This window comes from Lepisosteus oculatus, chromosome 21, assembly GCF_040954835.1.
Source record: "Lepisosteus oculatus isolate fLepOcu1 chromosome 21, fLepOcu1.hap2, whole genome shotgun sequence".
Taxonomy (NCBI): domain Eukaryota; kingdom Metazoa; phylum Chordata; class Actinopteri; order Semionotiformes; family Lepisosteidae; genus Lepisosteus; species Lepisosteus oculatus.
The window spans coordinates 13,298,873-13,325,692 of record NC_090716.1 but is presented as its reverse complement, the minus strand read 5'-3'; the positions used below and the strand labels follow the sequence as shown (position 1 = coordinate 13,325,692).

At 39.4% G+C, this 26,820-nt stretch overlaps 1 protein-coding gene across 1 annotated transcript in view; it reads left to right on the top strand.

The window, feature by feature from the left end:
- Positions 1-26,820, top strand: part of ptprja (protein tyrosine phosphatase receptor type Ja) — a 76,171-nt gene that overhangs the window by 12,380 nt on the left and 36,971 nt on the right. The window contains exons 2-7 of the mRNA XM_069181871.1: positions 19,503-19,518; positions 21,929-22,129; positions 22,381-22,635; positions 23,919-24,239; positions 24,834-25,132; positions 26,184-26,493. Coding sequence (XP_069037972.1) covers positions 19,503-19,518; positions 21,929-22,129; positions 22,381-22,635; positions 23,919-24,239; positions 24,834-25,132; positions 26,184-26,493 — 1,402 coding nt within the window. The remainder of the gene's footprint in view (positions 1-19,502; positions 19,519-21,928; positions 22,130-22,380; positions 22,636-23,918; positions 24,240-24,833; positions 25,133-26,183; positions 26,494-26,820) is intronic.

Below are 26,820 nucleotides of genomic sequence, written 5' to 3'. Positions count from 1 at the left end.
TTAAATGTTGTTTCTACAACAGAGCAGAGGAAACTTAATATGTATGTGAATCAGATTTTGTCTTTGGCTTCTAGCTAGTGTTTACCAATGCAGGTTTCAACACTGCACGTGTGAGAAGACTGTCATGTTTTGCTTCATACATTATGCAGCACTTTCTGCAATGTAAACTGTAAAGAGGTGGCAGGCTTCTTGCCATTTAACCTTGGTGCCATGGGCACTGAAGGACACTAAATAAAGAAATACTGTATATTAGAGACTTTAAGAAGTATGCTGAAGGAAACAATTTCCAGGAAATAAAGCTCTGATCTACTAAATAACGTCTAAGCAAATTGTATGCAAATTTCAGTCTGTGACTGAAAGAGTGTTGTCATGTCTGTTTACTGTTTCATCGTGCGTGATCTGAACTATGGCACAGTGCTTCAGTGCTGCTGTGCTTACTGAGGTAATACTGTGACCGGTTGGGTTGTTGTGAGAGTGAGACCACTGGACATTTGTCTTTGCCGAAGTGCAAGTTTCTGCAAACATCTGAAAGCATTATTGTCTAGATGCTTTTGGACTATTAAAAGCGTTTTAACTTATAACTTATTATTGCAAATGAAATGCTTTACATGTCAGATAATTAATTCCCAGCTATACTCAAACTACAGTACAGCACTTTACAGATAAAGTTCAACATTATCCTTCCAGGCATTGAGTGTACCTTGTACTCTGTCGAATTTCCAAGAACCTGCATCTAGAGTGCACTGAAGACGATTGTCAAAATTTGTGAGCTGTGGATAGGGTTTCCTTTTGAATTCTCAAGTTCAAGCCTAGGAGGGATACTGGATGAGAAAATGTGAATTGAGGTTTTCTCTGGAGATGAGGCCTACTTCTTTGCTTGAAGTGTAGTCACATGTTGGTCAAATGAAGGGCAGTTCGGTGGATCTGTTGTGACTATAAACATTGGTCATAGAGCGTATTGTCTGAGGAAAGTGGACCATTTAAATCCTTTCCTCCGTTGAGTTTCATTTGACATTTTTGCTGCTTTTTTTAAAAAAATCAATTTTAATGTTGTTTTTTTTAGTGTTTGTACTTCCTGGAGAATAAATAATTAACTGAAAACTCACCACCAGCCACAGGTTTCTCCACTTCCTTGTGTTTTACTCTGACTAAGTATGACACATTTTGGCAGCTGTACAACAGAAATATAATAGCTCCTCTAATAGGAGTAAAAACCATGGAGACCAATGACAGAGACTACTTTTTAGGTCAATTCTTATTGATTATTTCAAAGGTTTCTTTGCCATTATGCTATACAATATCTATGGTAAGGACTTGTATAGCAGGCTCCCTGATGTTCTAATGAATACGCGTGCTTTTAGTCCAAAACTCATTAATGTAAACTGAGATTGAAGATTGAAAACTCAAAAATTACTTACACTGAAAAATAACATTTTCAGGTACACAGTAAAAACTGGAAAGGAGGTGAAGACGTTTGAGTAATTGTGGAACAGGAAGACTATATGAAAGGAATGTCTCTCCTGATTCCCAAATTCGAAGTTTCTTTGTAACTGGAGTCCTTCCATAATGAGGTGTACAGAGGTGTGCGTGACTTTTTCTACTATTGGTTTTCACAGTACAATATATCACCAGCTTTTGTTGGTCTGCTTTTTGGATCAAAGTTTTTTTTTTAATGAATTTTGAAAATAGAACAAAACGGAGGAATATGATCAATTGTAGGAAACGCAAGCTCACACAAATAAAGGGGGCAGGGGCTGTTGCTGGCTCTTTTCACAGCTTCACACGATTGTGTAGGTAAGGAGATGACACAGAAACAAAACTCCCCTTTATTCTCGAACCAGATACCACACATTGTGTACTGTATTTCTAATGTATATCCACGCTACAAGTGTGGAATGCTTTGCGCTTGTCTGCATTAAACTTAGATTTGTCAGTTCTCTGCCCTGTCCTGGAATGTAGTCTTACTCTTTTCGTAATGCTTTTGGTGTTTAGAACGTGTTTGCTACCTCTCCCCAAGTCAGCTGTTTCAAATGCAGAGAGTTTTTAACGAAGCCAACCCAGAGCACTACTGTATGTCTGGAACAGTGACAGAGACAGGGACTCCCTACCAACCTTTAGCTTTTTTTTTTGTGATCTCCAAGTCTGACAAGTTTGCAGACTGTAGCAGAATCTAGATCATTGTGTAACTGTAAAGAGCAGTGGGCTTGAAACGGATCCCTGTGGTACTCACTTATAACCTTAAAGATCTAGAGTTATCACTGCTAATGTATCAGTTTTCTGTACATTAAATATTTCTCCGTCCAGTCATGTATATTACTTTAGATTCATACATTCATGTCAAAGATTGGGTATGAGTACTATGGATATAGGATACCTCTTACTATAGACTAATATTTGTACCTCTCAGTAATAAGATAGATAGATAGGAAAAGGCAAAGTAATGAATAGAGTTTTTCAAAATGAGGTAGTAAAACTGACTCTTGGAGGAAGTAGATGACAGTAGATGTGTATAACATTTCTGCTGTTAAATGTAAATTTCCTTTTGTTCTGACTAGGGAGTGTCTTCTTATTGTCAAACAGCATTCTCTCAAAAAATTATTTATATTGGATATTTCTACAGTAGCAAATTAAAAGTCTGTGGTTTTTGGATGGGTGTTGTGTGGAAAATAAATGCTAATTTTTCTTTTAAATTCTTATCAGGGTGTAGCAACAGTGACTAGACGTCAGTCCTCTTATTTCTTTATTGTGAAGAAAGAATGAGGATGTTATTTTAGTTTCAATATAAGATTAGCTGAATTCTTGAGATGCAGAGCTTGTGTTCAAAAGATGCTGTTAACGCTTTTTTTAAAATAACCGATAACTCCCATGAGTGAGAACATAAAAAAACCCAAATGTGACTTAAATCGGATTAGTCTTTTCATGTTATTGGCATACTTTCTGCGCTGCTTGACATAAGAAACGGTCACATTTGTGAATTCTCTGCTTGTGTTTTTATTTTTATCTGATGCTGTACTCCTGTGGGTTTCTAATTTTATTATTAGCACTAGGCATCAATGAGATTCATTGTTTGGAGTTGAAATGCAAATGTGAAAATACCAACAGTATTTAACAGCATCCAAAAATATCCAGTTAGCAGCTTTGGGTGTTTTTTCTGCAATTAATGAAAGATCATAACATGTTTTTACTGGGGAGCTTCATAACTTCATAACTCATAGCTCTGGTCAGCAATGTAATCTGTAAAGAAAGATAGTGAATGCTATTGTTATTTGACATGTTAGGACACTTAGAAGGGCACATAGAGAGGACAGATCCTGAATTGTATACAACTCAATTAGACCTTTTGCTTGGGGACATTAATCTGACATGAGGGAAATCAAATATCTAGTTTCTTCAAATTATTTCAATTTTAATTGTTTAATCTCACAGTGGGACGGTGATGCAGTGGTTAACATCGCTCGATAACTGGACTCAATTCCTGAGATACTAGCAGTGTGGATTTTGTATGTTCTCCCCATGTTCACAAGACAGACTTGTGTGAGTGGACTGAGTGAGTGTGTGCGTGTTTCTGTGTGTCTGCCCTGCGATGGACTGACGTCCTTTCCGGGTTGACCCCACCTTTCTTGCCTAGAAGGCTCCCCCTGCCACCCTCAATTGAATGAAACAGTTAGAAAATGGAGGAGTGGATGGATTGTTTATTCTCTCTTAATTGTCACGTGAACCTCCCTGGACATCTAGGTTTCCCTATACCAGGTTTTAATGTATTATTGTGATTCTGCAACTTTAGTTTTTTTTTTTCCTTTAAAAGCCATATTGGATATTTAGAATGGCAGAATATACTTGGTTAGTATGGCCTTATCTTCTCTTGTCTCCTTGTTGGCTTAATTTCTATACCCTTTAATTTCTCAATCACAGAAAACACCCTTAAGCAATTTTAGGGTATTGCAAGCCCATAGTAAATGCAGGAATTGGCAGGTGGGTCCCTTTCAGTTGTTTACTCTCTGAACCAACAAACTCCCACTGAAATATTTTAACTTGCAATTCAAAACTAGAGTTTTGATTATTAAATTTGGAAGCTGCCAGGAAACCAAACACATTGCAGTAGGAGATTTAAAAAGATTTAAAACGATTTAAGCAATTGATCATTTAAATCCTGTCTGCTGTGTGACTACTCCAAACAGACCTTTCCTCTAGTGATACTGACAATGAGACAGTGAGATTCATTTCTACATTTTAGCAGAAGCGCATGTCATATCCCTGGATATTGAAGAACATCGGGGCATAAACTTCCAGACATCTTTCCCAAGCAGCAGAAGCTTTCCTCGGAATACAATGTGATATCTGTAATTGTGAGATAACAATAGGAATATGCTTGTAATGTACAAAATAATACACATTGGTTATATATTATATATATATACTGTATACATACATACTGTACTGTATAAGCATAATTAAGAAGGCTAAAGAATCATTTTACTCTTTTCATTTCATTGGGAGGTTTCTTGGTATTTTTTGTTTTTGTTTGTCGTGTGAATTTATGGTAAAAATCATTATAGTGTTCAGCTCCTGCTAGTGTGACATGTTAATAGTGAGGTCCCATCTTCCAGAAAAAAAGAAAAAGTAAGAATGTTTTTCTGTCATACTGATGTGCCCAATTAAAAAAAAAGACCTGAAAGGTTTTCTTCAGGCATCAGCAGCAGCAATATTAAACAAAAAAAAAAATAGTGAAGATCTAGTATAAATTGTGCTGGATAAGGAACTGAGACACAGTCTTACCCTAAATTGCAACATGTGAGAATGTACAATGAAAGCTGGAATTTACTTCAGACACGCATGCGATTTCCTGTGGCGTTATGTGAAGAGCGTCTAGAAATAATTAATGAGGGAAAAGTACCGCATGCGTAGCGTACCAAGCAGGAAAGCAAAGACAGGGCCAAGCAGAAGTAGAGACCCTGGATGACAGTGAAAAATGAGCTGTATTAGTAAACTGTGAGTTTCACAAGGGGTTTGTGCGCCCTTACGTTACGTCATATTTGCAGTGTAAGGCTGGCAAAGCTATTGTATGGAATTGTATACTGTCTGTATGAAAACATTCCACAGGGTTAATGGGGTCATTAGACTCACTCTTCATTCCAGTAAGCCCTGAAAAGTGTCTGGGTGTTCTTTTCTGGTTAATTTGATCAAGCTCATTGCGAAAATAAGCATTATTTTTTGTTCTCTGTTTTTGATGTTGCTTGTTCAAAGAAATCTAGCAAGTTAGATGAGCAAGACCTACCTTTTCTGTCCTATTTCTTATAATCCCTTTTTTTACATACATTTGTTCTAGTTTAGTTCTAGTTATTGTTTCCATCATATTACATGTAATAGACGTTCAACTTATTGGTCTATAATTACTTGATTTCATTTTCTTTCTCTTTGTAAGGGAGGGCGCTACGTTTGCATTTTTCCAGTAAATGGGTGTTACCTCTGTCTCCAGAGACTTGGCAGAAGACTTTTGTTAATGACTTTTGAATAGCTTCTCTTGTTTCCTTTAGTACAATTGGTAACATACCATCAAACTCTGGAGGTTTATTTATCTTACTGTACAGTAAGTGCTTCTAGTATGTGTAACACCGTTTAATATAGAGCTTTGGCTGGGTGGGCTCATTTGTAACCATTCTTATGTTCTTATGTTGCCTTTGTTGCACAATACCTTGGTGAAATATTGACTTCATTACATTGTTTCATTTCCCATTCATAGATGGGCATCTGTTATTGTTATGCTGTTGTAATATTGATAAAAAATCTTTTTTGGCCTGTTCTGGGGATTCATTCCTTTTCTTGAATTTAGTCCTGTTCTTTTATGATCCTTTTAGGAAGTGCTTTCTTTCTCCTTAGTTTTTTTGTAATTTATAACCAGTAATAACAACGCATGCATTTTCAAATTTAAAGCCATGTTTGCAACACTGTGTCCCAGTTTTCGTAAGCTTGGTTGCAGGGGCACCACAGTCATGGCATTGGTGCTGGAGAGATTGTGAACAAAAAGCGGTTTCCAGCACAGATGACATGTACTGTCGTTAGCAATGTTCACGCTAAACCAGTCAATGTAGAGTAGGAGAAGAAGTTTGCTGACCAGACATCAGCCACAAAATAGTCTGCAGAATTCTTGGCGCAGGGGATTGTACTGAAAGGAGGCCATTTTAAACCTTCAATGCTTTGCTCTGACAACAAAATCATTTTGAGCCCCTGATTCAAATATTATTCCCACCACTGTGGCTAAAGCCCTAGTGCTTAAACCAAACCTTGAGCAAGGTGTGGATCCACAATTGCATTACAGCACAAATATAGCACTTTTCCCTAATTGGGCAAGAAACTTTTTTCCTAGTGTTGCTACTTTGCCTAGTTTCTTACTTTTACAAATAAAGATTAAAAGGGGTAACTTAACAACCTGATTACTAAAATACAGCAAGTAGGTGGGAGCGTATTGGTAAAATACTCTTGCCTGTCAGGTTCTTTTAATGTTATTGGACAAATAGAGTGTCACAACTACAGTACATCACTTGACTGTACCTTGCTCTGGACAACTGTTATGCTGTCAACACAGCTGAGCGAGAGGGAAACATTCGGTGGCCACATTGCTGTCTACTGTACATTTACACCTTGAGATGAAAGTGTGCCTCAGGGTTCACATAACTAAGTAGAGCTTTCACAAAGGGAGCTTCCTGCTGTATTAGATGTGACCTCTGTTTTAAGCATTTGGTTTGAGTTCATCGTTTGGAGTAGAATGTTATTGTTATGAATAGCATAAGGAAAGGGCTTGGAGAGAATTTCTTCCCTTTGAAACGCTTCTCCCTTGAGGAGGTCTGGGGGGGAAGTGTTACCATGCATTTTTTGTACGGATCTCTTCCTGCCACAGAACGCCACTCCATTATAATTCGGCTGTGTTGCCTGATAAGGCCTTTCTTCTGGAAACTCTGGAGCCAGTAGCGTCTCTTGTACCCTTTTAAGCTAGCGAATGCAGTTGCCCATCAGTATAACTCACGCTTTACTGAATTTATAACGGTATCAGCTGCCCTAAATTGTTGGGTGTTTTTTGATTGTCTTCCAGTCTTTTGATACCACTCACCATTTGAGAAAGGCAACAGAAGGCATAAACACACTCCCCTCCCAGCCTCACAACAAAGCAATCCTTAGATTAGTTGAGTTTAGTTCTGCGATAGATTGGCACGCAATGCTTTCTGAACTGTAGAGTTAATCAGATTACTTTCATTCTGCAAAGGTTCAGCATTATTCCCTGTTTTTTTCATAAACCCCTATACCCTTGACAGGGCTTGTTACACGTAAAGTTTTTACATGATTATGTATTAACCTGGAGGTGAATTATCATCCTGAAAGTGACTGAAGCTACAGTAGAATTTGTCTTTAAAAACAAGGTGTGTCCCTATAATGTAAAAAATCTAATTTTACAATCGTTAAAAGATTTTAAAAAAACTTTTAAAGTAATCTTTAAACTAAGATTCTGGAATCTGTGAATTGATTACCTGTTATATGATGAAAGCTGGTAGCAGTGTTTGTTTTGTTTGTTGTTTTGTTTTGTTTAGCAGTGTACAGTCTGTGCAAAAGTAGTGGGGTTATTTGGTACCAAATGTTTTGAGTAGTTTCAGAAGCCCACATACAGTAGGTTAAAGGATCAACTAGGAGATCTTTTGTTCTGTTGAAAGAGACATCACCACTCAGAAACAAATGCAGAAATAGAAGGGCATTTCATAACTGCAGTCTTCCTTGGGGGAGAATATTATGTTAGCCTTGGGCATTTCAGAAGGTAGGCAGATGGACACTGAAAGCTGATATTAACATTACTCTGCAAAGATGACCACATAAGGCATGCTTTGGTTTTGCAGTTAAGGGTCCTTTAATCATTAATGAATCACGTTAACACAGGGGTTGCAGGCTTTGACAATTCTGTATCAGTCTTCATTGAACCACCTACAAAACAGCCATGCCCTGTGCACTGGGTTTTTGGCCCTGACTTCTGGAAACTTTCAAAAGTTTATATTTAACTTGTGGCTGTGTCAGAAAAAGAAGAAAAAAAGGCATTTCACATAGAACCATGCAAAACCCACAGTGCTCTCTGGAGAATAAAAAAGAGGAAGTTTCTTGTCTATTCTGTTAGCATAAAACAGTGTTTGCAGCAGTTTTTTGACTATGTAAGTGCATTGTGAATACTTGGCTAAACAGTTAGCAATTGGACTCCTTGCTTTTAAGAAGCCATGCAGAAATAAGGAATTTTAGGATGCTGGTATATCTTTTCAACACCTCAAAATTCAAGTGTCATGGTTTGGTTATTGCTTGTGTTGTAATAATTGGGAAAAAATTGAAATCAGAATAAGACAATTCTTGTTTACAATGATCATGTATTATTTAGAACTGAGTATGCCACATGCACCTTTTGTATTTCTCCTTTGGTTTTATATGTAGTATTTGGATTTTAGATTTCAGTTTCCATCTAATACTTTAAAACTGTGCTTACTTTAAACTTTCAGGGAGCCACCGTCCTGCGTGAACTATGTTGATTCCTTTTGATCAATGAGACTGGTGTTATAGAAACTGCAGCATCGTAAAGGCTGCTTCAGCAGCGTGGCTGGGGAGTTTATTTCAGACCTGCACCATTTTCTGTGTGCAGAGAAGGTTCCTGTATTCTTCCTGAAGCTTCTATACTTAATTTTGCTTGTGTTTTTCTGCTTTCCCTGTTACTTTGTCCTCTGCTGTCGGTATGTGTGCAAGCTTTGGGTTTGAAAGCAGCAATTTACGTGGAGCAAAAGAGAAGCAGCTGGCAGAGGTGTTAGTAGATACCAGCATGACTGTACTGTAACATAGACACTTTTCGAGATGATAGCCCACTCAATATCTCCCCTACAGCTAAACGGAGAAGAAAACAAGTAACTGAGCAAATGCCACTAACACTGACATTTTTTGAACACTCTGCAGAACCACATCTGTTTTCTTATGAAACGTTTTTCAAAATTGTGCTTCCAGCTATAAAATGCACACGGGGAGGTACAGTTTTCAATACAGTGAGGCAGTTGACACCCCGTGTTATTCATGATATTTAAAATGATTAAAAATCCATCTCTCTGGCAAGAGGGTAAATTATTTTCAAGTTCAGTTTGCATAAATTGGAATTTGACAAAGAGGTTTTTGGTGTGATGCACTCAAAATGACCGACTTGAAAAAGTGATCGTTGAATTGAATCAGATAAAGTCTTCGCACAGGTTTTTGTACTTTTTTATTTATTGTTTTCAAAAGACTGTAGTAAGCCAAAGCGAATCCTTAAAATGCTTTGCTGTTTAAAGATGTGTTTTTGTGTGTGTGTGTGATGTTACTTTGCTGTCAATAGCCCTATGTTGAGAAGCACTACTGAAAAGGCATTTTTATAAAAAAAGGAAGTAAAAAGGCTGTTTATTCATCCTTTCACTTTATTTTCCTTCCCATTTGTTAATAATACATTTTTTACGGGAACAATACAGCGTTTGCAATGTGGTTATAGTAGTTCTAAAGATGGCATAGTCAGGTTCCTACAAAATCTTCTCCACCCTTATTCACTGAGCCTCAAAAACTGTAAATAATTTTTGGTTTCCTCAAATATTTTAACTTGGGTGAAAGGCATCTACAGACTTAATTTTTATGTGTATTCTGTATTTTAATGCTCTTTGTCTTTGCTAAGCCAGACTGTACAGAAGACATGGGCTGTGTTTCTCTTTGTTCCTCACGCGTTCTGGCTAGTTGTAGTTCTGTCTAGTTATTCCATCACTTACTTGTTCTACGCCTTTTTAAAATACGTTTGTACAATATTGGATTTCCAATGTAGCTGTAGTGCAAAAATACACCCTTTGATATTGTAAACTGAACATGTTTTCAAATGTGCTTCAGAAGGGTACAGTACAGTACAGTATAACTCCAGGTCACTGAGCTGCTGAGGTGTATTAGTGATGAACTCTTGAAGTTAAAGTCCTGAAACCTGCAGTATTTTACAAGGATTTATGTATATACTGTATGTGTACTCTGTGAATTTACTGTGTATATTGCTAACTTTAAAACCTAATATCTTCAGTCTGTAATGGCTATGGGCTGTAAAGTATTAAGAGATGATAAGACCTTGTTGTGCACCACTGAAACACTCCTCTCTGTAACTTATCTCACTCACCTTGGGGAAGTACTTTCAGAGTTTTGTAGCAAGGAAAAAACCACAGAGCCACAGAGTATCCCACAGCATACAGTACATCAAAGTTAAATGACATAAATCAGAAGTGGGGGCATTGTTCAATATTCTTCTTGTATTGGAATGCCTGAGGGCATTTAAAACATAAAACCAGCTCAGGTTTTCCATTTGCACTGTCATAAGGAGGGAAAACGTGTAGACTATTTTTCAAGTTTGTTAATCACCTTAAAGAAGGTGCCAGCCATAAAAACCTACAGTACAACATGGTACAGCATTAGCACCAAATGAAATGTAATATGTAAATGTAATTATTTAAAAAAATCAATTACATAGTACCTTTTTACGTGCGCTAGGTTGTCTCAGGAGTAAAGACTTATAGCTAACATCTGCAAGCTATAGAACTCTCAGATTTTAGAAATATGTCTTGACATAGTTTTTTTAACCAGTGTCACAACAACATTTTGTTGAATCTTGATGAAGAATGACTAATCTACAACACATCTGAGGCCATCCACAGCTTCCACAAGAAATTACTTGACATCAGTGATACACGAAACAGCCTGCTGGCTTCCACTGACTAGTGCCATGAGGGTTATGAAAGTTGGAAAACCTCTTCTAAAAACAAAATTCATCCTCTGATGCTTTCTGTGTGTTTTAATGTAACTATTATACAGTGATAAACCAAGTACTGTCTAATGGGAATAAGAGACTTCTGAGAGAAATGTTTGCTTTTGATTTTTCAGAAATGATAAAAGGATGGGGGCTTTTGCAAGCTATCAGGAAGTTAAGGAAATATCTATCCAGATGAGAAAGCAGATAACAGGAGAATTAAATCCCAGTTTCTGCATGTGTTCAATAACAGCTGACAGCTAGAGGAAGAGGATGGTTCTCTGTATTAATGTTCTGAGTTTTACTTCTCTTTTTTTGTATCTGTGTTCAGTCTCCAGCAGTTGGTGATGTGCCACCTAGTTCTGGGCTGTGGATCGTATTAAAAAAAGCAACTGTGTATGACACCATGTGACATGTAACAGCAATGCAAAAGCACTGGTAGAAGGAATAAAGAAGGAGCTGTGATTTTGATCTCTCTTTTCCATCAACATACATGCCAGTCCATGATGTAACTGGATGACACCAGTACACTATGTCATTTGTGAGAAGTGTATAAGGAAGAACTTGCATTATAATGTCACATTGTTATTGAAATCTCCATTGCCATTTTCTCCGACTTTTTGTTCCTCTTCCAATTTGAAATTCAAATGTTGATCTGCTTGCAATGCATGAACTGTGTCATCTGTGCAGAGGTGCTACATCATCCTTCCCACTGTTTAAGATCACCATCTTTCTGCTGCCACCTTTGGCAAACCTTTTATTCTATTCTAGCATTTGTCGAGTCTGGTTTCATGTTCATGCGCCACCATAATCCTTCAGCTTGTTTTCTGCAGTCTTGTGTTGTTTTCATATAGTATTTCCTACAATATTTCTGCTGCACCATTTTGCACTGTTGTATTCCGTACATTCTTACAGCTCAGTATCTGTTACAAACGTACAGTATGTTGTTGTGAGCTAAACCTTCATGATAAATATACAGTACTTATACAGACTTTGTGAATTAGACACACAGGCACACCTCAGGAACTAAGCTGGGTTAACATCTTATGCTTCAAGTACTGATTGAGACAGTATCTCATGTGACAGGAGACCCTGCCTGCCTGCTTTTTCCTAAGTGACACACCCTAGCCTACAACAGTAAAAACAAAGGTGAGTTCATGTTTAAGATAGTAGGAAACAGTCGATCTGCTGCAGCTGTAGGAACGCACAGTAAAAATGCTGACGCGTGATACCGTAATTACATTGACACGATGAAAAATGTCTTCGTTTTCTGTCAACAACTGACTGACTCCTTTGAGCTACTGTACCTGTTGTCTGCAAACATGCAGTGACATCATCAGCGAGACATGCGCCCTCCCTCCAATCAGTGCCAGCACTCTGGGCCCAGCAGAGCGTGAAGCCAGATGGTGAAGGGTCTTCCGACCAGCTCGTGGGAGCGGTGTCTGTGTGTCCGCTGCTCTTCCGAAGTGTGCAGTTCATCTCAAAACAGCTCTCACTAACTGGCTGTGTGGTTATTTAATATATTAGCAGCCCCAAATCTAGTAAAAACAAAAGCAACAGCAGGGCTTTAAAATCCATCATATTCATAGGAACATAAAAAATGTGGATCACAAGAACATAAGGAAGCTTACTAATGAGAGGCGGCCGTTTGGCTGTTTGGTACAGTAGTTTGTGTTCTGTGAGCTGCTGATTTGATTATTTTCCATAGCTGTTTAGCAGCTCCAGAGTACTATGGTTAAGTAACCACAATCGTTAGCAGTTAGTTCACAAAGCCCATCTGTGTGATGATTAGCGTTCATGACTAGTTTTCAGATCTGACTGGGGATGTTGAAAAAGGGTACTGAGCTCCTTTCAGTCCTTCATTTAATGTCACAAGCACACAAATTTTACATTTTGCTCACTTGTCATTTTTAAAAATAACATGTTAGAATAAAGCCTTTTGTGCTATGTACTGTAGCTACCCCATGAGGTTTCAGTTTTTTAATTGTACCTTTCAATAGCTATGCAGTACAATTGAGAAACTCACTGTCACACCAAATATAAGCCTCAAAACTAGATCCTTCGGGGGCAAGGGGACCACAGATACAGTTTAGGTTTTGCTTAAGAAAGGATAGATCCTTTTTAGTTTCTCAGGTAACAGATTTGTCCTTCTGAATACCGCCCTTCAGGCATCTTGCTCACAGTATTGGCATGTCCCAGTCTGTGTGGCTATGCTTTGCTCAAAGAACCAGGGTACAGTTTCATTTCACACAAGAGGCAAGAAAATGAATTGTGACTAAACCCGGAAGACACCTCTTGCTCAGTCTCAGTGCTGTGGTTATTTTGACACAGAAAATTAAAAAGATATGGCTTTTAGTCTGTTCTTTAAATTTCCATACTTTGCTGTCATTTGATTTCTGCTACCTGTGAATGTGCCTTTTAATGCAGGTGAGTTATTACAGAGAAAAACGAAAATCTGAAAAGAAAGTAATTTGCAGCTATTGTTTACACTCCTGTGAATCCTGTTTTGCTAAACGTCATGTGGAATTTCCCATCTGATGGATTCGTTGCATCTTTAGAAGTGTTTCTTATATTGTGCAGAGCAAAGACACCGGTCCAGTCTAAACCAGCAGAAAACATGTAAGAATGGATGTTACTAATTTTTTTCATGTTTTGCAACAGAGAAAAAAAACAAAAGTCAATTTTTTTCACACTTATCATTTATTTCCTATGTACTGTGAACTTCATACAGTATGTAAATTAGATTGCTTTATTAGTACAGCCTCTTCAACGTTTCGTTTTAAAACACAGGAAGCACAAAGGAAACTGGTTCATCTTGAGACCACATTTTCATAGTTTTATTTCTCAGTCTTGTTCATCTAGGGGTAGGCAAAACTGGTTCTGGAGAACCAGTCCATCTGCACTTCATCATTCCAGTTCAGAACCTCTTTGCAACTAGAATTAACAGCGTCTTCCAGATCTTCGGGTGTTTGTGCTTTGTTGAGATTTAGAAAACCTGGGATTAAACATCCCTCGTCCATTCAGTACTTAGTATATTTATAGAAAGTTAAATAGTATAGATTTACGTTAATTTGTTTTAATGTTTCTTTATTAGCCCTATACAATTTCTTGCATTAGGAATTCGTCTTTTCACATACCAGATTTTCTCCATGGAGACACAGACACACAGACAGGGAGAGAAGCTTGGGGTCAGAGCGCAGGGTCTGCCATTGTACGGCACCCCTGGAGCAGTTAAGGTTAAGGGCCTTGCTCAGGGGCCCAACGGAGTAGGATTCCTCTGCCGGCCGCGGGATTTGAACCGGCAACCTTCCAGTCACAGGCGCAGATCCTGAGCAACAGAACCACCGCTCCGCCCTTAATTATTAAAAATAATTAAGTATCTTTAAAATAGCATGAGTGGGAATATGTAATGGAATCAGTCATTTTAAAGGAAGACATCACTGTTTATTATTTGACAAGTTATCATCTCTAGTTAAGTTGGAAAAAATCTAGTATATATTATATAAATGGCATCCTTCTATTTAGACTGCAATGAGGACCTGTAGTGTGGTCACACACCTTCCTGTAGGGGTATCCCAGTCCATAGGGAGACTGCACACTGAACTACAGAGCTTTCAGTGTTTCAGTGTTTGCACACACTTTACGTGCAAGAACCAGACAAGCCCACAGATATTGCTGTGCTGGAATTGTGTCTCAGAGTGAGCCCTTTTTAGCAGCTAGAGCTGGTCTCCAACAGTAGAGATAAGGCTGCACCAGTGCATGCTCCAGTGCACCTGAAGACCGGGTCCTCTTTGGGTCCCTTTTCTGCAGGAGAATGCAGAGCTGTCTAGGCTTCAAGGCTTCATAATGTCACCTCTGTTATAGGTTCCATTCCGCTGAACACTGTTACACTTGACAAATAACTTGATCGTGTCTTTCCTGTTCTGTAGCATGTTCTGTAGGCGCGATGTGAAGTTTATTTTGTTTTGCAAGTGCTTGCTGCAGCCCATATAACATAGAATTGCTTGCTGTCACATACTTTCCTTCACTTGCTTACTGTTCCTGTTTCTCAAACTGTAGGCAGAACTGCGTTTCTGATGCATCAACACACAGAGCAGAAGCTGTGCTCATGTTTCACTTGTAAGAGTCTTGTTCATGGCACAGTAAATAAACTATATGTAATGACAGTCATTTTTCATTTTAACTTGGCGTTCCTCTTCCAAAGGTGTGATTTACTTGCTTAAAATGACACACACCTAATAAGCATTGATAAGCATAGTAATTTCCAGATTCTGCTAATCTAAACAGAAGGCATAGTAACATGCATGGTTGCTTTTGTAAAAGTGACCCTCTCATTAATTAATGTTCAAGCTCTGTAGATTCTGACATGCCCCTTCTCTTCAGAGCACAGCAATAAGATCTGCAGCAAGTGCCAAGCCTCAGTCAGCGCTAGCTAGCGAAAGAGACCAGAGCTGTAACTATCACAAAAATTAGGAAACCAAACAGGTCTTAGTGAAAAACGTTCCTGTGACATGAATACCTATTAATTTAGTTTAACAGCAAAACTGAGCTTGAAAGATCATGTTGGGATCATGTTAGCGCTGGGGTATTGTTCCTTTTTTTGTGCATTTTTCTTTTTGCTGAAGTTAGTAAAAAGTATTTCCTCAATATCACATCTGAAGGGAAGCTTGGCAGATGAACAATGCAATAAAACTGCTGCACAAGAGGTGGACGAACACAGCAGAGCTTCTGTCAGGCACCCATAGGCCTCTAAATAAGGAAGTCTCATGGTGTGTTACAGTTCCCCAGCTCAACATGCTATCTACACCCCATCCCGTTGGCATTTCTCCTTGTGCCAGGGCACCTTCTTCAGGTGTTCTTCAGGCTCCACAGATGAAACATTGTGTTTATTTACTTGTTCCTTTGCAGCCTACGCATGCTGATGCAGCTCCCTACTTGAACTATTGTTAATTAATTATATGCATTTATGTAGCACTTTTAATATCAAAGTATCCGAAAGCACTTATCATGTATGAGGAGCAGCTCCATTACACACCAAATTAGGAAATTGTTTTCACCAGTTGAATTAAGGGAGGAGAGATTTTCCAGGCTCAGAATTACTGAGCTGAACAATTTAACACTCCTCCTCCTACAAATAATTTCAAACTAGAGGTTCTTAGGACATGGGTTTCACATCTCATCCACAGGAGAATTCTTTCTACAACACAGTGTCCTCAGTCATTATACTGGAGCATAGGATTTTTAACTTTGGGTTTAGAGGAAAGAGCACCACTCACTGGTCCATCAACACCACTTACTCCAACAACTCGTCCTTGGCAGCCTTTTTGTTACCTTGCTCTCGGTTGACTGTCTAAAACCCAGGAAGGGGTGAACTGTAGGAATAGTCTGTCCTTAAAACCACAAACACAATCATATGAAACTCCACTTCAGGCCGATGAAGGTGGCCCCCTGCAAAAATGTCAGCTTTTGTTTTCATGAAAAAAATAAATATTTAGGAAATGTAATGCCCTATCGTGCTATGCTATTGAAGCTGGATACTTTAAAGCACTAATAATGTTCATTTTGCAGTAGAGCACATGTTCAGAAACTGTATTAATTTTTTATATTACGAATTATCAGTACAAACCTTGTTTCAGCTTGTAAGTTTGTTTTTCTGACAGTAACACGAAATCCACAGGATTGAAATGCAGGGGACATTTCCAGGAATCAGGCTATTTATGACCTAGATAAGAGTTTATTCAACAACAGCAGATTCCTAGCTAGTTTATCCAGGAAGAAACCAGTCACCCATTTCACATAACAACGTCTCAGAACACCTGAGCCCTTTGTTCTCAAGGCTTTGAAAAGTGTATTAGCAAAAGATAATATCCAGACCAAGGCTGAGATGGAATGTATACTTTTGAAATAGAAGCATGTTAACAAAAGAAACCAATATGGGTTGTTTTAGGGACAATGCAATCTGTTTGTACAGGATTTACTGTACACTATTGGCTTTCTTTTGCTTTCTGTTGTGTTGGATTAGCCAATATCCATTATCAGAAAGCCACTTCCTGGTTATAGGTGCAGCGACACCAAGTCTGTCTCAGGATAGGGCACAGGGCACAAGGCAGGTCTGCAGCCTGGAAAGGAAGCCTGTGCTTTTCTAGTACAAGTTACCCTAGCCAGCATGTCTTTGAAAAGTACATAGAAGCTGGACCACCAGGACAAAACACACTCAAATATTGGGGTTTGTGCGAATTCTACACAGAAGGCGCCACAGCTCACAAATTAGACCCAGGAGTTGTGATGCAACTGTTGTGAACAACACTGGTCATAGTAAAAAAAAATACCATATGTATTTTGAAATGGAAAAAAATTAAGGAATCTAATGTAAAGGCATAATGTAAAAAACAGAGTTTACTTGATTATTGTAGTGTGAGCACAAGCAAGCTAAGTTTCCTTAAAATTAGCAAGTCAACCTGACTCCAGCCCACTACCAAATGGTCTCTGTAACAGATAAGTTACGGCTAGCATACAGATTCATCAAGTTGGTTTGAAACTAATCCAGTTTGAATATATCCTTAAATGCTCCAACTCCAGCCAAGATCTGTTCTCTTGTTTTTCCAGAGCACTGACTACCCTGAGGTGGAGCTAGTTTATGGGAGATTTTTCCCTCTTTAAAGTCAAGGCACTGACCTATCCAGTGTAAAGAGATGTCTACTGACTCACGCTATATCACTAGGGTCCTGACCAGAGTCACATGAGTCCTTATCTCACTGTTTTTTTTACGGAAGAGCTACGCCTTCTGTGCTGAGACTTGATGAGAGCCTCAGATTGTGGAAGATCACTCTTTAGAAGGGGGTTCATCTCTTTCGCACACCTGTGGGACTCATTAGCTAGATTAGTCAATGAACTGGCCAGTCTTTCCCTCTTGCCTTGGTCAGTGTTGTACAGTATAAGCTGCACAACACTGCCTCTGCTCTGCTGAGAGCTGCTTGTGCACGCCCTCTTGTGGCCAACCCTGTGTAAATGCACCTTGTTTTCATTCTGCTTTGAGCCAGGCTGATCTACTACATTAGAAAAAAAAACGTGTGATCAAAAGAGCTGTGTTCCCAAAAGCAATATAAAATGAATCCTTCTATAAGCTGCACCTCAGATAATATTATGTAACTTATTATTGTCATGTACTGTACTTTATGCCATGCTTAGAAAAACGGATTGCCAACATCAAACCCAAAACAATTGTACAACTAAGTGCTTTTCATTGAGTAGCTTTAAATTCACCAAAAGCTAGGCATGTTCTAGACGCAAAATCTGTCGAATGGGACAGTTAGTGTTATTATTACAATATTCCCCGCTGGAAGAGCTGGTTATGTTTAACAAACTTCATTACTACCTGATAGTACAGTGAATGGATGGCTTAAATAGAAAATAACGATTATAATTGCTTATACTTATATAGTGCTTTACTGGACACTCCACTCAAAGCGCTTTACAGGTAATGGGGACTCCCCTCCACCACCACCAGTGTGCAGCCCCGCCTGGATGATGTGATGGCAGCCATAGTGCGCCAGAACGCTCACCACACACCAGCTCTCAGTGGGGAGGAGAGCAGAGTGATGAAGCCAGTTCATTTTAGTTTCATTTAGTTTTTTGGGAATTGACTTTGAAGTTATTTGACATTTGATAAGTTGCATAGTTCTTTCAAATGTCTTGGTTAAATATGATGCTTTTGCAAATATTTTTGTGTAGATTCAAATTAATGTACAGTATATCTTTCAAAGGTTTAAAAGTGTAGTGGATTGAAATGAACCATGTCTGTGAGAATATAATATGTAAATATCCATAGATTAAGAATACGCTTGTCTACTGATGACTGTAGAATCATAATAAGTTTAAATGTGTTGTATCTGTGAATTGGCACTGTTGTTGTTTATATTAATATAATGATCTTTTTAGTGTAGTTTATGATTTTCGATTTAAATTATCTGTGGCTACTTTCTAATCGCACGTGGCAAATGATTGATCTAGTTACGCCCATGAGCAAGGATGAGAAGTTGGTTTATCTGGTTAAATAAAGGATTATTCAATGGATCTGATTAAATCAGGGTTTGTTCTGTGTCTACAATTTGTCAAATTTAATCATGCTCCAGGTTACTAATTTTGAATTTTAAATTGATCTCAATAAAACAAATATCCATTTATTGATTGATCCCACAAAATAAATAAATATTTATTATGTGCAGGGAATGAAATATTAAATATAGTAGATTTATTGTAAATTAGCTATGGAATTGTCATATTTATATTGCTCCACCAGAGCTTTCTGGGAAAACTGGCCCTGCTGTGAGTGTGTGCATGTCTGTGTGTGCATCCCGTGCTGCGTGTAGCCCGCCTTGTGCACATGGCTTGCTGGGAAAGGCTGCAGCTCCCTCACGAGCTTGAATTGGATGAAGGGGTTAGATGATGGATCAATGGATGGAAGTTGGGTTTTAATGTTATTTCATCAACCTTTGTCATGTGTCCTTAGATTTTTCTCCTGCTCTTTTAATTGGTTGTTTTGAAATTTGTGTTACCAAATATATCTTTGCATTTTAAATCATGTTGTACAGTAGTCTCTGTATAATAAGGGCTATACAGTACTCTATATTTTGCAAAATCAAACATGAATAATTTGCAACATCATTACATTTTTTTTTGTTTGTTTTCCTTGTAGGTTTCATGTGATCCATGTAAGTACACCTGTTTTCATTTAAAAACTTTTTTAGCAAAATTAATGTATTTCCATCCATGTTGTGGTTTTCAATAATAATGTTTTTAACCAGGGGTAATGCCTTTTGTTTTTTATTTGGTTGCCACATAGGTAACACTTTCCTTTTCTTTATAAAGATGTACTGTAAAAATCTTTATCTCTACAAATTCAGCATCCATGTGGATCGGGTTTCACCTTAATTAAGTTATTTCTGTCTTTGAAGAATTTAAAGCAGTGTTTTTTTATGTGAAAAAATTACTGTATGTATGTGATACCTACATCATTTTTGGGACAATACCGAGTCGTTAAAACACGAGTCATCCCTGCATCTGTAAGTATGACCCACTTGTTACAACCAGCTCCGTCCCCCGGGAATGGGGCGGATGATGCAGGTGTTACAGACCCAAGAGCAGGGGCACCACAGTCCAGGGATAGTGGCCGTCTCTCTGCGCCTCGGGCAAAGCCAGCCTGAGGCGAGACTGTCTGCAGAAGTCCGTGGCCAGGGTCCGGACGCAAGGGAGGCAGATCCGGTCCAGATTCCTGCGGCTGGGCTCCTGGAGAAGGGACTGCGCAGGGTAGTGGACAGCCCATTGGACTTTGCCCAGGATGCAGGCAGGCGAACTGTCCCACACGAGCGCAGGAGTAGAAGGTGCAGGATGGGGAGGAGCCCCCAAAGTCCGTAGTTGTGGTCCGTCCAGGTGGCATCGCAGGGCAGAGGGGTCCGACCTCGGCCGGGCAGGGTACTCCAGGAGCCGGGCTGGTCTATGGCGCTTGCCCTCACGGGGGTCCAGTCTTCTCCAGAGACTGGGCCAGGCGTGCTCCGTCAGCGCAGTCTGGACCGGGCCTTCCTCTGGTCCCTGCTTGTTGTGATGAGGGTGATGCTGGCGAAGGGGCTTCCTAGGGGCCTGTTCCTGTCCCTCTATTCAGACATCAGAAGGACGTCATGGCAAAATGTTGGACAACATCTGGATGTATAGACTCAATATAGGCTCAGTATAGGCTCGGTATAGGCTCAATGGTTTGTGTAATTGAGTAAGTAGAAAATGTACGATAAAACCTGAATCAAAGCTGGCTAGAGATCATTTTCCTGCAAACATTTTGATAATGAAAGGCGGTGTTAGGAGTTTCATTCAGCTAAAATAACAGATGGCTTTCCTCAAAATGAAGCACATATTTATACAGAGAGTGCTTGCATTCCTTCCACTATAAATCAATTAAAATGTTAGGCAAGGTGTCATACTAGAGTGGAAAAATTTCTCAAAGAAAACTTGTTTCACATATTAAGAATGTGTCCATGACGTAGCAACAGGATATTGTCAAGTCATAACTACATCACATCAGGCATCCTTGAAAAATGTTCAATATCTAGTGTGATCTCCATTAGCAGGAATATAGGTGCTCAGGCTATTGGCATTGGCAGGCAGATGATGTACATGGTCCAAAGGAATGAATCTCCATTCATGCAAGACTACTGTGGGCCCGACAGTGATCATGCATGATTGGACATTCATTTCTTAGTAGGAGGTAGATGCTGGTGGTGCACAGATCTTCCTAAAGCTTTCCCCAGGTTAGTGGTAACTGTCATATGGTGTCTGTGGCAGATCAATGTGTGCTCATGTCCACATTGCAGATATTGTTCTTTTAAGATGTTAATAATTTACAGACATCTGCATCCCAAAACTATGGGAATGTCATTGTCTATTACCTGTCCCACATATGTTTGCAGCTGTTGTGGCAGCTGCATAAACTAGATCCCTTAGGTGATCCTGACAAAATGTTTTTATTGTTGAATGATCTGAGCAAAGCTGGTGATGGACACTGCCTGTCTGCTGGTCATGTGCTAGTCATGAGATGGTGGTGACAGGTGGGCACTAAACGTTTTAGCATCTTCCTGGGCTGACATCCCCTCTATCAGCATTTCCACAACACAGCCTCTCTCAGGATCACTGACATGTGGCCTCATAACAATGCAATATCTGTAGTGGAACAAGCATGCCTTTTACTCACCCAGCACATGTTTCCTGTGTAGAATGCGATCATCTGCACTGAACTCCTACAGTATGTCTTAAACATGTCTCACAGGCCTCTGTTAAGCTCATAAAATGTTGTGTTTTAGGAGACAGTACATGCAAATGTTTTTCATCAATCCACGGAAAAAGTGCTGCTTTTCTGAAGTGTGTCATTGTACTGTATGTAGACATCTTCATGAAATAGCTATAGAGTTTGACATAGTTTCAGAACAAGCTCATTTCACAGTGGAATTAAGTTTGGAACCATTCTCCTAGAATTGGTCAAGAAAGCTAAACACTGGTTCACATTTAGCATATTTATGTTTTTTAAAAGAAAAGGAAATATACGTGTATTTTACTGATTTTTTTTTTAATTTTTAGGCCATCCTTGTGTAGGGGACACGGTTAACATAACAGAAATCGGAACGAGAACAGTTAAATTCCATTTTACTAATGGTAGCTGCCAAATTAATAATGGAGGTGAATCTTATAATGCTACATCAACTGAGATCAACGGTCTGTATCCAGGAACACCATATGCAATACAAACAAACTGCTCATGCTGCCTGAATTTTACAACAAGTAAGTAACGTTTACTTTTTGCACATAGATATTGTTTTTGCTGAATACAGACTTGCAGTAGAGCAGATTAAAATATAAATATATTTATATAAATATAAAATTAAATATAAAATGCACTCATTTCCCTGACCAAAAAGACATTTACAATCTATCATTTAAAACGCATCTTTCTGATAAATGGAACCTTTCCTTTCTTTTTGTATTTTAAATGGCTCACGAGACTATCTTCTTCCACTCCCTTGCACGCACAGGGCCTGATATGATCAAGAACCTGACAGTCACTGAAGTCACAACATCAACCGTTTCTCTCAGCTGGACTAAACCAGAAGGCAATAGCTCTTTCTATAGAGTACAGGTGGTGGAGACTGGGATTGAATCTATAACAAACACCACAAACATTACAGTGACTGGGCTGACTGCTGGGAGCAACTATACATTCAATGTTACGGCATTACCTGCAGATAAATTAATTGAAGGAAGTGGAGTTCTGATTTCTACTTTTACAAGTAAGTCCTCCAAATAAGAGACAATAAGACTTTCTGGAGTCTGTTTCTATTACAGTAATATCTTCAACTACAGTAAGTGAAAACACATTTTGTATTCAGTTGTATTTTTTCACTCAAAAGTCTTTCAGCCACTGAATTGTTCTCTTTTATTTTTCATTAAGGAACACAATTTTCTTTTTTATTTATTGTTTTGTTCAATGTATTTTTTATTTCTTTTGTGTAACATAGGCTGAAAAAAAGCTCATAAAGTGAAGTGTAGATGCACTTTTATTATTTTTACCGAAGCCATAGAGACAATTTGTTAGTGCCATATTGGTATTCATTCAAAAGCTAATTTTATTGGAATCTTTTAATATACTTTGGTGCTGAGACAATATACACATTCCAAATATCTGGAAAAACAACTTAACATGTACTTAGATTACTGCTGGAATCTGAGAACAATCAGATCAAATAATATATATGCACTTAATGTAAGAACATACGTTTCTTATGATTGGATTCAAATGCAATATATTGACATAAACTTTTATGCTTCCAATGTTGGGGAATCATTTATTGATGCAGTAGAAATTGTTAAATACTGTGGGTTTTTTAGTTTGTAACCAGCAGTCATACTGCCCTACAACTCACAACTGGCAACCCACTGAAGCTAAGTAGACGTGAGCCTGGTCAGTACCTGGATGAAAGACTTCCTGGGAAAAACCAAGGTTGCTGTTAGAAGAGGTGTTGGTGAGGCCAGGAGGGGGTGCTCACCCTGTGGTCTGTGTGGATCCTAATGCCTCAGTATAGTGATGAGGACACTATACTGTAAAAAAGCGCCGTCCTTCGGATGAGATGTAAAACCAAGGTCTCCGTGGTCATTAACACTCCCGCTGCATTTCTCAAAAAGAGTAGGGTTGTTACCTCAACATGCTGGCCAAATTTCCCATTGGCCTTTATCATCATGGCCTCCAAATAATCCCCATCTCTGAACTAGCTTCATCACTCTGTTCTGCTCCCCTCTGATTAACTTATGTGTGGTGAGCATACTGTGTGCACTATGGCTGCTGTCACATCAGCCAGATGGGGAGTCCACATGACTCTAAAGTGCATTCATTGGAGTGCAAGGATTTATTATAAGTTTCTCATTTTTCAGATACACAATTTCTAATAGATTGGATTTTTTCTCATTAACAATTTGATGTTAGTACTGTCTTTCAGAAAGGTTCATTTAGTTCACCAGTAGTCCATTGATTGCAGACTTGACTTTGTGAAAAGGATCACAACACCCAGCTAATGTTTGTGCTTGTTCTTCCCAAACCCCTTACCTGCACTCACGGGGCCTGATGTCATCAGGAACCTGACTGTCACTCAAGTCACCACATCTTCTGTGTCTCTGAACTGGACTGAGCCTGTGGGAAAAAGCTCCTACTTTAGAGTGGAGGTGCTCGAGACTGGGACAAATTCAACCTTTTCTCTGACTCAAAGTCGTGAAAATATGACAGGGAAGTCCTTTAATATTGGTAATCTGACTGCAGGGACTGGATACACTTTCACAGTCATTGCAGTGGCTGCAGATAATTCAACAGCAGGAGCCCCTGTCAGCCTCTCTCAGTATACAAGTAAGATGTTGCCTTCTCCTGACTGAGACACTAGATCACGTTTGTTACTCTGCAGATACCTGAAAGTTGTTATTTTTTAATGCACATTGTGTATTAAAGGATGGCACAGTGGAAAGCATTGCTATATCATTGAGCTGAAGCCCTAGTTTCAGTTCCTGCAAGGAGTTTGTATGTTCTCCCTGTGTTTGCATGGGTTTCCTCTAAGTGCTCCAGTGTACTTTCACAATCCAAAGGCATACAGTATTGGAATTTTAAAACGCTCTTGGTCAACTGGTCCTGGTGTGAGTGTGTCCGTGTCTGTGTGTGTGAGATGAGATGGAGTAGTGTCCTGTCCAGGGTGTATCCTGCCTTGTGCCTGTTGCTGCTGGGTTTGACTCTGTGTCCCCAGCAACCTGGATAAAGCAGGTTAGAAAATGGATGGGTTGGAATTTTCTCATCATTTTAATGTTTCCCTTTATTTGATTTCATTTCAGTCTTTTCAGGTAGCTCTAAGAGAGTGGAGAGGTGTTTGTTGAGTGTACTTTGTGAAAAGGATCACAACACCCAGCTAATGTTTGTGCTTATTCTTCCCAAACCCCTTACCTGCACTCACAGGGCCTGATGTCATCAGGAACCTGACTGTCACTCAAGTCACCACATCTTCTGTGTCTCTGAACTGGACTGAGCCTGTGGGAAAAAGCTCCTACTTTAGAGTTGACGTGTTCGAGACTGGGACAAATTCAACCTTTTCTCTGACTCAAAGTCGTGAAAATATGACAGAGAAGTCCTTTAATATTGGTAATCTGACTGCGGGGACTGGATACACTTTCACAGTCATTGCAGTGGCTGCAGATAATTCAACAGCAGGAGCCCCTGTCAGCCTCTCTCAGTATACAAGTAAGACTTTGCCTTCTCATGACTGAGACACTAGATCACGTTTTTACTCTGCATATACCTGAAAGATTTATTTCTGGGAAAACTGGTCCTGGTGTGAGTGTGTCTGTGTCTCTGTGTGTGTGAGAGATGAGATGGAGTAGTGTCCTGTCCAGGGTGTATCCTGCCTTGTGCCTGTTGCTGCTGGGTTTGACTCTGTGTCCCCAGCAACCTGGTTAAAGCAGGTTAGAAATGGATGGGTGGAATTTTCTCATCATTTTAATGTTTCCCTTTATTTGATTTCATTTCAGTCTTTTCAGGTAGCTCTAAGAGAGTGGAGAGGTGTTTTTTGAGTGTACATTGCGAAAGGGATCACAACACCCAGCTAATGTTTGTGCTTGTTCTTCCCAAACCCCTTACCTGCACTCACAGGGCCTGATGTCATCAGGAACCTGACTGTCACTCAAGTCACCACATCTTCTGTGTCTCTGAACTGGACTGAGCCTGTGGGAAAAAGCTCCTACTTTAGAGTGGAGGTGCTCGAGACTGGGACAAATTCAACCTTTTCTCTGACTCAAAGTCGTGAAAATATGACAGAGAAGTCCTTTAATATTGGTAATCTGACTGCGGGGACTGGATACACTTTCACAGTCATTGCAGTGGCTGCAGATAATTCAACAGCAGGAGCCCCTGTCAGCCTCTCTCAGTATACAAGTAAGACTTTGCCTTCTCCTGACTGAGACACTAGATCACGTTTTTACTCTGCATATACCTGAAATATTTTTTTCTGGGAAAACTGGTCCTGGTGTGAGTGTGTCCGTGTCTGTGTGTGTGTGAGATGAGATGGAGTAGTGTCCTGTCCAGGGTGTATCCTGCCTTGTGCCTGTTGCTGCTGGGTTTGACTCTGTGTCCCCAGCAACCTGGTTAAAGCAGGTTAGAAATGGATGGGTGGAATTTTCTCATCATTTTATTGTTTCCCTTTATTTGATTTCATTTCAGTCTTTTCAGGTAGCTCTAAGAGAGTGGAGAGGTGTTTTTTGAGTGTACATTGCGAAAGGGATCACAACACCCAGCTAATGTTTGTGCTTGTTCTTTCCAAACCCCTTACCTGCACTCACAGGGCCTGATGTCATCAGGAACCTGACTGTCACTCAAGTCACCACATCTTCTGTGTCTCTGAACTGGACTGAGCCTGTGGGAAAAAGCTCCTACTTTAGAGTTGACGTGTTCGAGACTGGGACAAATTCAACCTTTTCTCTGACTCAAAGTCGTGAAAATATGACAGAGAAGTCCTTTAATATTGGTAATCTGACTGCGGGGACAGGATACACTTTCACAGTCATTGCAGTGGCTGCAGATAATTCAACAGCAGGAGCCCCTGTCAGCCTCTCTCAGTATACAAGTAAGATGTTGCCTTCTCCTGACTGAGACACTAGATCACGTTTTTACTCTGCAGATACCTGAAAGTTGTTATTTTTTAATGCACATTGTGTATTAAAGGATGGCACAGTGGAAAGCATTGCTATATCATTGAGCTGAAGCCCTAGTTTCAGTTCCTGCAAGGAGTTTGCATGTTCTCCCTATGTTTGCATGGGTTTCCTCTAAGTGCTCCAGTGTACTTTCACAAACCAAAGGCATACAGTATTGGAATTTTAAAACGCTCTTGGTCAACTGGTCCTGGTGTGAGTGTGTCTGTGTGTGTGAGATGAGATGGAGTAGTGTCCTGTCC